The sequence below is a fragment of the Bos indicus genome, chromosome 3 (assembly GCF_029378745.1).
Source record: "Bos indicus isolate NIAB-ARS_2022 breed Sahiwal x Tharparkar chromosome 3, NIAB-ARS_B.indTharparkar_mat_pri_1.0, whole genome shotgun sequence".
NCBI classification, from domain to species: domain Eukaryota; kingdom Metazoa; phylum Chordata; class Mammalia; order Artiodactyla; family Bovidae; genus Bos; species Bos indicus.
In genome coordinates, this window is record NC_091762.1 from 14676496 (window position 1) to 14691136 (window position 14641).

Sequence of the window (14641 nt, forward strand, 5' to 3'; positions counted from 1 at the left end):
TATGGAAATTCCTCCTGGAATGTTAGATCAATCTCTATCCTTCATCAGAGCTTTCAGAGCCACTTTGTGATTTTCCAAGCCTTTAAGTCATTACCCAAACAGTTGTTGCCTGCATAGGCTCTAAAGTGATTCCATGAACACAGTTTTTGCTGCCACCTTGACTCTGTCATGATTCTCTGGCAAATTCCTGGATTCAACTAAATTCTATTCTGCACCTGCCCCCTCATAAAGCAGTGTTTTGGGGGTGGGGAGAGCCTTGAATCCTGTTAAACACTATGTACTCAGCCAAGACACTTGCGTGTATCCTCACATGCCAAGCCTAGAGGTGACCCTTGAGAGGTGCAACTATTTTTTTCTCAAGGAAAGGTTTTTAAATCTTACTGAAGTATAGGTGATGTACAGTGTTAATTTCTATTGTACAGCAGAGTGACTTATATTGACATATATTCTTTTTCATGTTCTTTTCTGTTCTGGTTTATCACAGGATAGAGAATGTAGCTCCCTGTGCTGTACAGCAGGACTTTGTCCATGCATTCTACGTGTAATAGTGTGCATATTACTAGTCCCAAACAGCCGATCCTGCTGTCCATCCCTAACAACCCTAAGTCTGTTCTGTATGTCTGTGAGTCTGTTTCTGTTTCACGAGTATGTTCATTTGTGTCATTTTGGGATTTTTTCTTTTTCTTTTTTGGATGTGCAACACAGCATGCAGGTCCTAGCCTCTCTGGCCAGGGATCATGTCCACACCCTCTGCAGTGGAAGCACAGATTCTTAACCACTGGACCACACCAGGGAAGTCCCTTTGTAGACATTTTTGGTGTGACATGGCCATGGTGACTGGTGTGTGTGTGTATATATATAAGCTCATAGTCTATAATTTTTATTGGAGTATAGTTGATTTAATCTAGTTTTGATTTGCATTTCTTTAACAGTGTGATGAGCATCTTTTCATCTGCCTATTGGCCATTTGTATGTTTTCTTTGGAGACACGTCTGTTTAGGTATTCTGCCCATGTTTCAGTTGGGTTGTGTTTTTCTTGCAGTGGAATTGTATTACCTGTTTGTATATTTCGGAAATTAATCCCTTGTCAGTCACATCATTTGCAAATATCTTCCAGTACATAGGTTGTCTTTTAGTTTTGTTTCTGGTTTTCTTTGCTGTATAGAAGCTTGTAAGTTTGATTAGGTCCCATTTGTTTATTTTTGCTTTTATTTCTGTTGTCTTGGGAGACTACCCTAAGAAACCATCCGTATGATTTGTGTCAGAATGTTTTGCATGTGTTCTCTTTTAGGAGATTTATGATGTCTTAAAATTGTCACCTCCCTAGTGACTCAGATGGTAAAGAGTCTGCCTGCAATGCAGGAGACCTGGGTTCAATCGCTGGGTTGGGGAGATCCCCTGGAGAAGGAAATGGCAACCCACTGCAGTATTTTTGCCTGGAAAATTCCATGGACGGAGAAGCCCTAGTACAGTCCTTGGGGTCACAGAAAGTCAGACAGGACTAAGTGATTTTCACATACATATGTTTGTAAGCCATTTGAGTTCTTTTTGTGGCTCAGCTGGTAAAGAATCTGCCTGCCATGCGGGAGACCTGGGTTCAGTCCCTGGGTTGGAAGATCCCCTAGAGAAGGGAAAGGCTACTCCAGTATTCTGGCCTGGAGAATTCCGTGGATTGTATTGTCCATGGGCTCTCAAAGAGTCAGACACGACTGAGTGACTTTCACTTTGTGTATGGTGTGAGGTGTGTTCTTCCTTCTTTGATTTACGTGAGACTGTCCAGCTTTTCCAACACAGCTTGCTGAAGATACTTTCCTTCATTCTATATTCTTGTTTCTTTGTCAAAGATGAGTTGTCCATAGGTGTTATGTGTTTACTTCTGGACTCTGTTTTGTTCCATTGATTCATATGTCTGTCTTTGTGCCGGCATCAAGCTGTTTTGATTACTGTAGCTTCGTAGTGTTGTCTGATGTCTGGGAGGGTTATGCCTCCTGCTTTGTTCTTTTCCCTAAGGATTGCTTTGGCAGGTCTGGGTCTTTTATGGTTCCATATAAATTTTAGAGTTTGTTCTAGTTCCTGTGAGAAATGTCATGGGTAATTTGATAAGGATCACATTAAATCTAAATAGATTGCTTTGGGTAGCATGGTCAGAAAAAAAATGAAAATTTTCAGGAAACTTGAGTTTATCCTAGACTAGCCATCAGAGGGGAAAAAATGAAATTGGATCCTTTCTTTGTTTCTTACAGCAAAATTAGTTTCTGGCAACTGAAAGATTTAAATATAAGAGCACTAGAAAAAAAACATGAGATTTAAAAATACGTTCATCAGGATTTCCCTGATGGTCCAGTGGTTAATAATTTGCCTGCCAGTGCAGGAGACATGAGTTCCCTGGTCTGGGAACATTCCACATGTCTTGGGGCAACCAAGCCTGAGCACCACAACTCTTGAAGCCCACACACAGCAACAAAGGCCCAGCACAGCCACAAGTACATTTTAAACTATATGCTTACATATCAGGGGAATTCCCTGGCACTCCTTGGGACTCCATGCTTTCACTGCCAAAGGTACAGGTTCCATCATGGGTCAGGGAACTTAAGATCTTGTGCTGTGTGGCAATAAATGAATGAGTGATAGGGACTCAGAAAAATAGGCAAAAGGTATAAATAGCTCCAGGGAAGCAAAAATAAATGACTAATAAAACGTGGAGAAGTGTTTGATTTTATTCATCGGGAAATACAAATTGTTTGGTAAGCACTCGTCAGAGTGTGGGGGAAATGGGCCCTCAAACATGGTGTTATCAATTGAACTTCATAGAAGGCAACTTGAGGCAATTCTGCTGAGTATTAATCTTAAAGATTTGGTTACAAATATATGAAATGCTGATCATACAGGGATATTCTTTTCAGTGTTTTTTGCCTGTAGCAAAATGTTGGATACTATCAAGGTTCTAAGTATATCCGTGGAATATCCCCCCTGCAATGAAAGACTGGAGAGATACAGAATAGTCCTCAATATATGTGAAAAAAATTTCTAGACAGTGGATTCCATGGTATCCTATTACACACATATATGTATATAGTATTATTAAGTATGTATGTATATATGCAGTCCAGTGGTTAAGACTGCTTCCACTGCAGGGCATGGATTCAATCCCTAGTTGGGGAACTGAGATCCCACATGCCATGTGGTGTGGCCAAAAAAAGAATACATAAACATGAGCACGCATAGAATATTTTAGGAAGGACACATAAGAAACTGGTAATAATGGTTGTCTCAAGGAAGGACCCAGGTTGCTGATATCTTCTGGTACTTTATAAATACTGTACCATATGCATTTTTTTTAGCTAAAATGACTAGGATTAAGGAACAAAAACCAGAAGTGCATTCATTCAGCCAGGCATGCACTGAGTTATATATTCAGTTCTATGACAATTATGTATCACTTTCATGTCTTGTTTTCTGAGGTTTCTTTTCTCCACAGTAAAATTGTGAGCTCTCTTCCAAGACAAGAACCTGCATAGCCAGGGGCTCAATAATTACTAATAATTGACAGAAAGAACCCTCTGAGGTGTGCTATTCCCTCACCGAATTCTTTCAAATTCTCTGCGCCTTCCCTGCCACAGTCGTTCTGTAGATTCCATTTGGATGTTTGAATCCAGATATCATGCCCCCTTGTAGGTAACTTTAGTGGAACCAGTTGGGTAGGAGAGGTTAGGAGTGTGTCTGCAAATCGAGTCTGAGATAGCTCGCTTGCTAGCTCAGTTGGGGATGACAAACTCCTAACCTTTCTGATTCCATTCTTAATTCAAATACGGAAGGGAGGCGGACTCTTTAAGAACTGTTGTGACGGCCCCGCCCTTTTAAGAGATCAGCTGAATCTGTGAGTCACATGACTCCAGCGTCTCTTCCGCCCTCTGAAGTTGGGACCACATGAGCGGCTATGAAAAGCCTAGCCGGGGTTGGGGGTTCTGTGCCCTCAGCCCCGTGCTCCTGAGTCTACTGATGGCAGCTCCACTTGGCCTGCTAGGGGAGGAGACCCGCCAGGTGAGGGGCTACAGCAATAGGTGTTTCAGCATATGCTGCCTTGAAGGGTGGTTGGAATCTAGGACAACGGAAGGGTGGGGATGAAAGGTGCTTGCATTGACGAGTCGGGGCAGCCGTGGGTCACGGTACAGGATTATGGAGTAGGACGGATGTGGTAGAATCTGGACCCTGACTTAGCCCTGAGTCAGCCAGGTCCAAGCAAGTATTGGATTTTTTCCTTCCTCTCAGCTGTGTGCCCTGATCTCTCCACCAGGGTTAGGGCAGTTTGGGCTCTCCCTGCCTCTCCTCCAACCCATGTCTGCCCTTGACAGTGAGGTTCTCTTAGCTCCCACAAACATTCCTCTTGCACTCTTTCCCCATCATTTTGCAAGCCCCCTCTCATCCCCAGACATCTTTGTCCTGTGTCTCTCCCTGACCCTGTTCCCCTGACCAGCTTCTACTCCTTGTTCCAGGTGTCTCTGAAGGTCATCTCTAACAGGCTGGACTTTTCCCAGAACCTGCTTCACATTCGGGCAGTGGGCACCAATTCCACGCTGCACTATGTGTGGAGCAGCCTGGGTCCCCCAGCAGTGCTGTTGGTGGCCACCAACACCCCCAACAGCACCCTGAGTGTCAACTGGAGCCTCCTGCTCTCCTCTGATCCTGACGGGGGCCTGATGGTGCTCCCTGAGGAGAGCATCCAATTTTCTTCTGCCCTTGTCTTTACCAGGGTGAGGAGGTTGGGGGAGATCCGAGGGGAAGAGTGCAGAGGAGAGGGTTCATTCTAGAGGGAGAAATTGAAGACTGGGAGTAGGTGAAGTAGAGTCGTGTGTGAGAGCCTGGGGTGGGGCCAGTGAGTGCGGGGTCGTGATTCAGGAGAAAGGTGGACTCGGGCAAACCTTGTCCCTCCCCACCCCTTCCCCTCTCCCCCCACAGCTGTTTGAGTTTGACAGCACCAACATGTCTGATGCGGCCTCAAGGCCTCTGGGAAAATCATATCCCCCGTACACCTTGGCCAATTTCTCCTGGAACAACATCACTGACTCACTGGATCCTGCCACCCTCAGCGCCACATTTCGAGGCCATCCCATTCGCGACCCCACTGGGGCTTTTACCAATGGCAGCCTGGCCTTCAGGGTAAGGATATAGGGAATTTGAACTCGAAAGGCTGGTTTATGAGGGTGGGAGTTAATGATAGGGGTCACCTTCAAACATATGCATACACCTGCTTCCCACCTCTCCCATGCCTCTTCCATCTTAGGTCCAGGCCTTCTCCACATCTGGCCGACCAGCCCAACCCCCTCGCCTCCTGCACTCGGCGGACACCTGCCAGCTAGAGGTGGCCCTGGTTGGGGCCTGTCCCCGGGGAAACCGCTCCCTGTTTGGGCTGGAGGTAGCCACCTTGGGCCAGGGTCCTGGCTGCCCCTCAATGCAGGAGCAGCACTCCATCGATGACGAGTATGCCCCTGCTGTGTTCCAGGTGAGGCTTCCAGCAGAAAAGCAGACAGGTGGGCGTGTGAAGGGGGACTCTATCAGGACCTCAGAATCATTCAACAATTTACTATTTAGCAATACTTCATTCAGTTCCTTTAAGTGCTGAATGCTATGCTAATGCATTTAGCCCAGAGGAAAGGCGGTACAGTGTGACTCTTGCTCTGACTGGTGGGATGTGCAAGGGCCTGGGGTCCCAGAGTGGGGAGCTGGTGCAGGCTTGCTGAGTGTTGAGACTGGGAAAGGACTCCGTGCCACCCAGCTGCGAGTTCTAGAACCAGGCCTAGGATTCAGGACCGCTCATGACAGAGGGAGGCTGTGAAAGGGCAGGGGAACAGAAGGGCCAAGCATCTTTTGTCTTCCTCAACCTGTGTGTTTGCGTTTCTCCTCAGCTGGACCAGCTGCTATGGGGCTCCCTCCCATCAGGCTTCATGCAGTGGCGACCAGTGGCTTTCTCCCAGAAGCGGGGCAGCCGGGACTCAGCCATGCCCTGCCAATCTTCCCCGCTTCAGCCCACCTTGGCATACCTTCTCCCCCAGTCACCCATTGTCCGAGCCTTCTTTAAGACCCAGGACCACTCCTGTGCCTTCAATCTGACATTTGGGGCTTCCACAGGCCCTGGCTACTGGGACCAACACTACCTCAGCTGGTGAGAGTCAAGGCCTGGGCCGTGGGTTTGGGAGGTTGCAGTGGAGGAAGGCTAGGCCTCTCGGCCTTCCCTCCTAAGCCTGACTCCCTCTCTTTCTCACTCTGCTTGCTCTAGGTCCGTGCTCCTGGGTGTGGGCACCCCTCCAGTGGATGCCTTGTCCCCACTAGTCCTAGGCATCATGGCAGTGGCCCTAGGTGCTCCAGCACTCATGCTGCTGGCAGGAGGCCTGTTTCTGCTGCTGGGCCGCAAGCGGGACTCTGAATACCAGTCCATAAATTGAGGCCTGCTCTCTACAGGAAAGGACATTACTGGACCTGCCTTGCTGGTCTGCAGGTTTGAGGGTCAGTATTCCCAGCCAGCTCCTCCTCTTCCGTATCTTCCTTTTTGGTAGAACCTCAGATCAGCCTCAACTTCCTGGGGGACCCAGGTGGGGCTTCCTTCCAACTCTGAGGAGGGACCAGACACAGAATGATTGCTAGAGGGAGGGTCCCCTCCGTGTGGCCTCCCCGTTGCTCCACCATCCCATTTCCCTTGAATGGGACTCACAGGCCTAAATGAGAGAGGCCTTCTGACTGTTTGGTGCCCTGGAAGGCATGAAATAGACTAGTTTTTTTCCCACAGGGCTTGTCTCTCAATGTGATGCGTTGTTGGGCAGGTTTGGACCTGGTTCCAGGGAATGAGAGGGCTGGAGGAGGGGCGTAGAAGGCAAGTTCTTTTTGAAGCCTCATTTCCTCATCAGGCCTAGTTCTCTCCCTTGCCATGGGACCAGGCTCCTGCCAGCCACTCTTCAATATGTAGAGCTGGGAGATTTCTGGTGCAGTTTGAATCAAACAAGGAAGGGACACTTGAGGTTGAGGGGCAAACCCGACAGAAGAGCCAAGAAAGTCTGTGGTATTAATCGTTTATTATTATATACACATTCAGACGGGGTTAACATCAACCACCATGCCTTCCAACCACTCCCAGCCACCACACGTGTGGGCATGCACGCACATACACACACACACACACACCTCTTAGGAAGCAGGTTTCCCTGTCTGCTCCTCTTCCCACAGGAGAGAGATGACTGGGCACTTTGGAGGTGCAAAGTTACAGGGACCTAAAGGGTTGGAAGAGAGGAGTCAGCCACTCTGGGCTGGAGCAGCTGCAACTGACTTGGCTGAGGCTAAAGGGCCTATGAAGGCCAGTCATGGACGGTCCTGAACCCAGGTCCCCAGAAGGGTTTTCACCAAACAGGAAAGTCCTATTGGATCTGATGCCCAGCCTTCACCTAAGGCATAGGCAATGTTTCCAGTCTCTTGGAAGCCCTCTGCTTAGACACCCAGCACAGAAACGGTCAGAGTTTTGGCTATGCCCTGCCGGCTGCCTCAGGCAGGAGGCTGCAGAGTGGGGAGCAGAGTCCAGTCTCTGGGCCCTGGTGGCAGCAGTCAGAGGCTGCTAAGAAAGGAACCACGCCTCTGCCCCTGCTCCCGTGTCCTCAGCATGGGACAGGAACATGGCTGTCCACCTCTTTCCCTGAAAGACTGTTTAAGTCCCTCCCACATACTTGTCCCAGGCTCCTAAGATGAAGGGGAGCACCCCACACTCTGATTGGATGGCACCCCTGTCGGGGCAGTAGGTAGGTTCATCCCACCCAGGGACAAAGCGGGTGGGGCAGCTCAGCCCCGGGAGCGGGGCCTGTAGTCTGAGGCAGAGCGGGCGTGGTCAGGGTAGTCCAGGCGGCTCTCGGAGGCAGTGAGCATGCGTTCGGGCTCCACCACGAACATGTAGTAGAAGTTCCACAGCAGCATGGACAGCAGAGGCAGGAACGTCAGGCCGTAGCCAAAGCCTCGGAAGGAGCGGCCCACAGCGAAGGTCAGCCAGTATATGAGCCTGGGAGGCGAGAAAAGGTCAGGCTTTCCTTGAGGGAAGTGCATCAGCGAACAGGTTGATGATACGGAGAGTGGAAAGAGAGGGAGGCAGATGGGGGTTGGTTGGCACAACTGATACCTCTAAAAACAACCAGTGTTCATGCACTGACATATGTGCCAGGCATGGTACTAATGACTTTAGGGGCACTATTTAATTTAGACCTCACATCTCTATGAAGTGTGTATATTATTCACCTCCCTCTTTGTATACTTCTCAAATTTGAATTAAAAAGTTTTGAGTAGGCAATATACATTTACACGGTTCAAAATTCAAAGGCACCAGTGAATATAGTAAAACGTTTTCCTTTACTGATTCCCAGATACTCTGTTCTCTTCCTTCACCTCCTCACCTCTATTCTACTCCCACCCCAGACATCATCTGTTATTATGGTTTCTTGTACTTCGTGAAGTTTTCTGTGTATATAAGCAAGAAAATTTATGTTTTCCTCCCCTGCCTCTTTTTTTTTTTTTTTTTTTTTTTTGAGGTTTGGGAGCATACTATTCCACTGGGGTCACAGAGTCGGACATGACTGAGTGACTGAACTGAACTGAACTGAGCATACTATAGAGACTATTCTGCACATTGACTTTTTCCCCCCATTTAATGCATCTTGGAGATTATGTCATTGTGTGTGTGTGTGATCCATTGCTCAGTTGTGTCCGACTCCTTGAGACTCCATGGGCTGTAGCCCACCAGGCTCCTCCTCTGTACATGGAACTTTCCAGGTAAGAATATTGGAGTGGGTTGCCATTTCCTACTCCAGGGGATCTTTCCAACCCAGGGACTGAACCCACATCTCCTGCATTGGCAGGTGGATTCTTTACCACTGACCCACCTGAGAAGCAATTGTGTCGTATCAGTATATAAAGAGCTTCATTATTTCGCAGCTACAGTACATTCCATTGTGTTTATTTCCCCTTTTATAGATGGAGAAACTAAGATTCCAAAAGGTTAAGACGGGTCCAATGTCACATATTGGGGAAACAGTAAAACCATGATTTGAACCCATGCCTGTTCATCAGCCTCTCTCCTGCCATTTTAGAGGGGCTGAGGGAAAGAAGAGACTAAGGAAGCCAGCTTCAAGAGAGCTTGAAGCCCAGAGGGATGAATCAGGCACAACTAAATTTCCCCTTTTGGAAGATCCATTCAAAAATACACACCCCTCAGTGGGAGGAGGGCAGCGGTTTCCTCTTAACTTACGAAGGACCATCTATTACAAAATTGAGATGCCCCTATATTTTTACCTGTAATAGAGGGAAGAGTACATGCTGCCAGTAACTTGCCCATAAAGAAGGACCCTGGATGAGAGAGGGAAGGGACTGGGGTTCTAGTCCTGCCTCTGCTGCTGACAGACCTATGCAACTCTTCTCCCCCAATCTGTAGTTACTTCCTCTCATAGTCATTTTCTCTCTGTAAAATGGGTAAGATGGACCAGACAACCGCTGGTCCTTTAGCTCCCTGATGATTCTTGCTGCTTAAACCAAATTAAACCAACTTCTTATCTGAGATCAGTGTTCCCTGAGAAGGAGATGGGAGGTTGAGTTACATGAGCAGGAACATATTTATCTTGGAAAACATCTTCTGGAAGAGCACGCACGGCTGCATGACGGTCAGGAGACTGGCAGGACAGATGACCATTAGACTACACTTAGAAGGGACAGGAAGACAGATGTTAGCTTAATAGGAAGAATGCTTTAGCAGTTAAAGCCACCTGGAATCCTGTATGGAAAATAACAGGACTTCCCTAGTGGTCTGGTGGTTTAAGGACCCACCTGCCAATGCAGGGGACACAGGTTCGATCCCTGCTCCAGGATGCTGAAGCATGGTCCTACATGCTGTGGGACCCCTAAGCCCCTGTGCCACAACTACTGAGCCCCGGCCCTGGAGCCTGCGAGCCCCAGTCGCTGAGCCCGAATGCTGCAACCACTGAAGCTCGCGTGCTTTGAGCCTGTGCTCCGAAACAAGCCCACACGCTGCAGCTAGAGAAAGCCCTTGCTCAGAAACAAAGACCCAGCACAGCCATAAGTAAATAAATATGATAAAATATTTTTAAAAAGAAAATAACAAAAGGAAATGTATTAGGGGGAAGAAATGGAAAGATCTGCCTTTCTGAAAGACTTCAGAAATTCAAGGGTACCTTTCTGGGTTAACATAGTTTACATGAAAATACCCCTAAGGATCTTCAAATTCTAAATGAAAGAGTAATGAGGCTGCTATGAGACCTATGTGCCCTCAGGTTGGATGAACAGGACAATCCCATGACCAGCCCCCACCCCCTCCCATTTGACAAGCAGAATTTCCTGCCTAGATGGAAAGAGACAGGCTAGAGAAGGGACCAGGACCATTTAGCAAAGTAAGCACTGGGAGAGTAGACTGTTGGGAGTCAGAATTGAGAGCTATTGTCAAAGATCTGAATTGACTAGAAAATTCCAGAGGTTAGAATCAGGGCAGAAGTTTTCAGAACAATATAAAAGAGAACTTTATAAAAACTAGGACTTTTGATAAATAAGACTGCCTTACAAAGAACAAAGCATTTGGTCACAGGGGATGTTCAACCAATGTTCAGCCAATGGCCACCCGACCAGAGTGTCATAGAGGAGTGGTTGCAATGGGTGGGAAGTTGGTCTAGGTGACACCCGAAAGCCCTTCCCTTCCCGTTCTAGGTTGATATATGTGTCTTACGAAAGACATAGGAGCTGCCAGGTGAGGTAAAGTGCAAGGCAAAAAGTGGACTCAACTTTCCAGGGTGCACATTTGGGCTGATTCAGAATCCAGAATCTCCCCGGCTCTCCAGACATTCGGATGCCCAGGTCCCTTAAGCACCACTACTTCCCCTTGTGCCCCACCCCCAGCCCCAGCTCACCGGGAGATGGCAAAGAGACCAGTGAGTAGAGGGAGCAGTTTGAGGGCATCTTGAGGCAGGTAGGTGGAAAGCACGGCCAGGTTGAAGAAGTAGAGGATGAAGAGCTGGACCGACTGGGCCACATATCGCCGGTGGATCTCCACCTCCCGCCGTGGCTCCCCAAAGGGCCGAAGGGCAGAAAAGCACAGCAGGCTCAGCCCGTACACCAGGATCCCTGGGTGGGGTTGGAGAACACACAGGATCAGGTGAGGAAGCAGGCGGCAGAGTTTGTAGCATGGGCATGGGCTCTGCACCCTGGGTGGGGCTGAGGTGGTCCTGAGTGGAGGTGGGCACACAGGGTGACAGGGTGTGGGAGGCTCTGAGGGTCCAGGTCTAGTGATGGAAACTTTCCTGCTCTCCAAGTCAGGCAGGCCCTACCCTCCAGCCCAACTCCCAGATGCCCCCTCCCTACCCACAGGGCCCAGGCTCACCCAGTACAATGGGGAAGGTGGCAAAGACCCCACAGCGCAAGGTGTAGATGAGGCGGGAACTCATGGTTGGCAGGCGTGGGGCATCGAAGGGCAGGAAGGCGTACGCCCCGTAGAGCAGGCAGGGGAAGAGGATGAGGGCGGCTCCCACTGAGGCCACGGCCCTCAGCGCCTCTCGGCCTCCACAGCCCCCACAGCCCCCACAGGAGTGGCCAGGCGGCTTCACCACTGCTTCGGCCCACTTGCACTCCGGGGGCTCAGGGTGGGTGGCCCGGGGAGGCAGGAAGGTCCGGCGGTGCTCGCCCTCACTGGCCTCACAGCACACAACGAGGTCCTCCTGGGGCCGCCGCTCAATGCACTGTAGGTCGATGGGCACGAAGGCCCGGGCTGCCTTCTCGGGCAGCAAGCTGGCTTCATCTTCAGGCAACTCCTCTAGTTTGGTGGGTGGCTCTGACTCGGGGGGCTCAGGCTCAATGTTCCTCCAGCCCGGGGGATCTGGGAACGGGGCACTGGGCTGGGGGCCAGTTCCCCAAGGCAAAGTGGCAGCCTCACTTACTGTGCTGTCTAGACCATCCTCGGTCCCCTCTCTGGCTGTGGGAGACTCAGCTGAAGACCCCACTCTAGAGGACTCAGCTCCAAGGGACTCAACCTCATCTTCCCCTTCCAGCTTCCGGCCATTGGGGACCAAGGCCTGGGGTGGGCTCTTCTCCAGGGTCTCAGGCCCCTTCACTTCCAGCAGGGCCAGGGTCTCGGGTTCTGTCATCCTGGGACCTGACTTCTGAAGTCTATCACAAAGTCATGTCACCCTGGAGGGAGCAGAATGAAGTTCTGTCAGAAGCTGCCATCCTCTGGCCCTTAGGAGGGGTTGATAGAACTGCAACTCTCCAGGGCAGCTGGCCTCACAGGCTTTAGCCCCTTCTGGGATCTTAGAGAGAACCTGATCTGGAGGAAGGTGTTCAAACAGTGGGAGGCAGGAGAGAAGTGAGCAGCTGAAATGGAGGCACCCTTTCGACATCAAATGCTATTCAGCAGGAGAGGGTGAGTCAGGGGGCACAGGCCCCGGCAGCTATGGCCTCAGCCAGCCTCTACCCACGCCTTCTACCCACTCCACCAAAACCCCTGGGGTCATGGCCACCCTAACACAGGAATAGGAGGAAAGGGAGATATTTAGAATTTTGCCAAGGGCTTTCTTCCCATGAAGGAGCTTGTGAACAGAGAAGCTGCCCCTTCTCCTCCACACCTCCCCTTCCCATGCAGATCCCCAGCTGGAACTTTCCTGGCAGCTGACACCCATGATTTACCAAGAGATCTGTCCCAAGGAGCTGGCAGTGGCAGTGCACCCTGGTCTTTTGTCTCCAATCTGGATACTTGGTCTGTTTCCAAACTTCTCAGTAACCCACCCCCTACGTCTCTGGAGGGCCCGGGTGGATCCATTCTGACCTCTAAGTCTAATGAAGGTTGTTTCCCATGCCTCCTCTCTGATCTTTGTCCCCTCCCTGCTGTCCTCCATCTCACTGCTTCTGGATGGGGCTGATTTCCCTCTCTTTACCTCCCCAAGGACCTCCTACCCCCTACTGTGTGGACCCATGACACCCTCTTACTTTCCATCTGGAGAGAGGTAGAGGGTCCCCAGCGTCCAGGAAGGAGCTGCCCAGCTCTTCTGCTGGCTCTGCAAGTATTCCTTTCGGTCTCCCTCCCTTTACCTGTGTCTCCAAACCTGTCTGACCAGAGCAGGTGGGGCCCAGTTTAAAGGGGAAGGCCCCGCCCTGCTGAATCTGCCGACAAAAAAGGCATTAAAGGAGGATGTCATGCTTTCTGAGCCTAGAGGTGTGTGTTCTGGGAACATGGGATGTGTAGGAACTCCCAGCACAGGAAAGCAAAGGGGGCAGAGTGGGTTTCTGCATCAAAGGACTCTTGAAATAGATTGGGATACCCCAAAAGAAGTAGAATTACTACCCTTATTCATTCAGTATTTACTGGGCACCTATTATTAGTTAGGCACTATTCTAGGGACAGACACAGGAAAGAACAAGATGACAGGCAAAGTCTCTGTGCTTAAAACCTGGCTCTATTGGGGTAACAGATAATCAAGAAGCCCAGCAACTAAACCAACATGACAATATCAATAGGGAGACACCTCTTTGCCAAAGTGATCGTTGAGCTGTGACCTGATGGGAAATCTGGAGAATAAGTGTTCCAGACAGAGGAACAGCAAGTGAAGGGCCAATGAGTGGGAAAGACAGGTTGTTTCAGGACAGAAAGGTCAGCTGATGTCCAAAAAGGGAATTTATGTTCCCACTACAGCGTGTACATGGGTCCACTGAACACTTTGCTTTTTAGGTTAGGTTTAAGGTTAAGAACAGAGAAGGCAATGGCAACCCACTCCAGTACTCTTGCCTGGAAAATCCCGTGGACGGAGGAGCCTGGTAGGCTACAGTCCATGGGGTCTTGAAGAGTCAGATAGGACTGAGCGACTTCACTTTCACTTTTCACTTTAATGCATTCGAGAAGGAAATGGCAACCCACTCCAGTGTTCTTGCCTGGAGAATCCCAGGGACTGCGGAGCCTGGTGGGCTGCCATCTATGGGGTCGCACAGAGTTGGACACGACTGAAGCGACTTAGCAGCAGCAGCAGCAAGATTAAGAAAGCAATAGGAATCCAAGGTGATCTTTCCCATGGAAAGACCAGGCGGGCAGAAATATAAGGCACATGCAAACATAAGCAACAATGTTGCTTCTCATTCCTGTGGATCTTTTCCCCTAAAGTCATTTGAGCTTTATGGGGGGAGGGGCAGTGTCTGAGTTGCTCATGCCTGCGTCTCCAGAACCCAGAACTGTGGCTGGAAGACGGCAGGGGTTCAATAAATGTTTGCTGGGCTGGTTGGAGATTAACAGCAAATGGAAATCTTTGAGTTGGGGTAGGGGAACTGAAGGGCCCAGGTACAGAAGTTCTGTATTGGATGGCCTTTCTCTTATGTCATGCTTGACTGTCCAAGAAATTTTTCACATACACGTTTTTTGTTTAATAGGGAAAAAGGGAGAATTTGAATCAATCTATCCAGTAATCTGAAAGAGGCTCGGCTCAAACGGATGGGCCAAATGACCACTGTCGGTCAAAGCAAAGTCATGCTCCTAGCTGTGAGCCCATCTGCCCAGATCCAGCTTAGCCTCAGCACCCTCACCGCAGAGGCCACTGCTTGTTGTCTGGTTGTCGGGAGGCTGTGTCAATAAAGTTTTTCG

General features: G+C 49.6%; 2 protein-coding genes across 3 annotated transcripts; one reads left to right on the plus strand and one right to left on the minus strand.

Moving 5' to 3' along the window:
* Nucleotides 1-3883: 3883 nt before the first annotated feature.
* Nucleotides 3884-8517, plus strand: GLMP (glycosylated lysosomal membrane protein). 2 transcript variants are annotated; one of them, XM_019953230.2, is made up of 6 exons: nt 3885-4041; nt 4494-4751; nt 4957-5157; nt 5282-5500; nt 5904-6160; nt 6275-8517. In XM_019953230.2, the coding sequence occupies exons 1-6, from the start codon at nt 3928-3930 to the stop codon at nt 6438-6440; spliced, it is 1215 nt and encodes a 404-aa protein (XP_019808789.2). In that variant the 5' UTR covers nt 3885-3927; the 3' UTR covers nt 6441-8517. The 2 variants fall into 2 exon arrangements, with proteins under 2 accessions (XP_019808792.2, XP_019808789.2); XM_019953233.2 differs by lacking the exon at nt 4494-4751 and having other exon boundaries at nt 3884-4041.
* TMEM79 (transmembrane protein 79) lies at nt 7050-13125 on the minus strand. The gene is made up of 4 exons (XM_019953240.2): nt 13003-13125; nt 11405-12207; nt 10935-11148; nt 7050-8032 (listed from the first exon to the last, which is right to left on the minus strand). Exons 2-4 carry the CDS (start codon nt 12162-12164, stop codon nt 7819-7821), a joined length of 1188 nt encoding a protein of 395 aa, XP_019808799.2. The 5' UTR covers nt 12165-12207; nt 13003-13125; the 3' UTR covers nt 7050-7818.
* Between the last annotated feature and the right edge of the window lie 1516 nt (nt 13126-14641).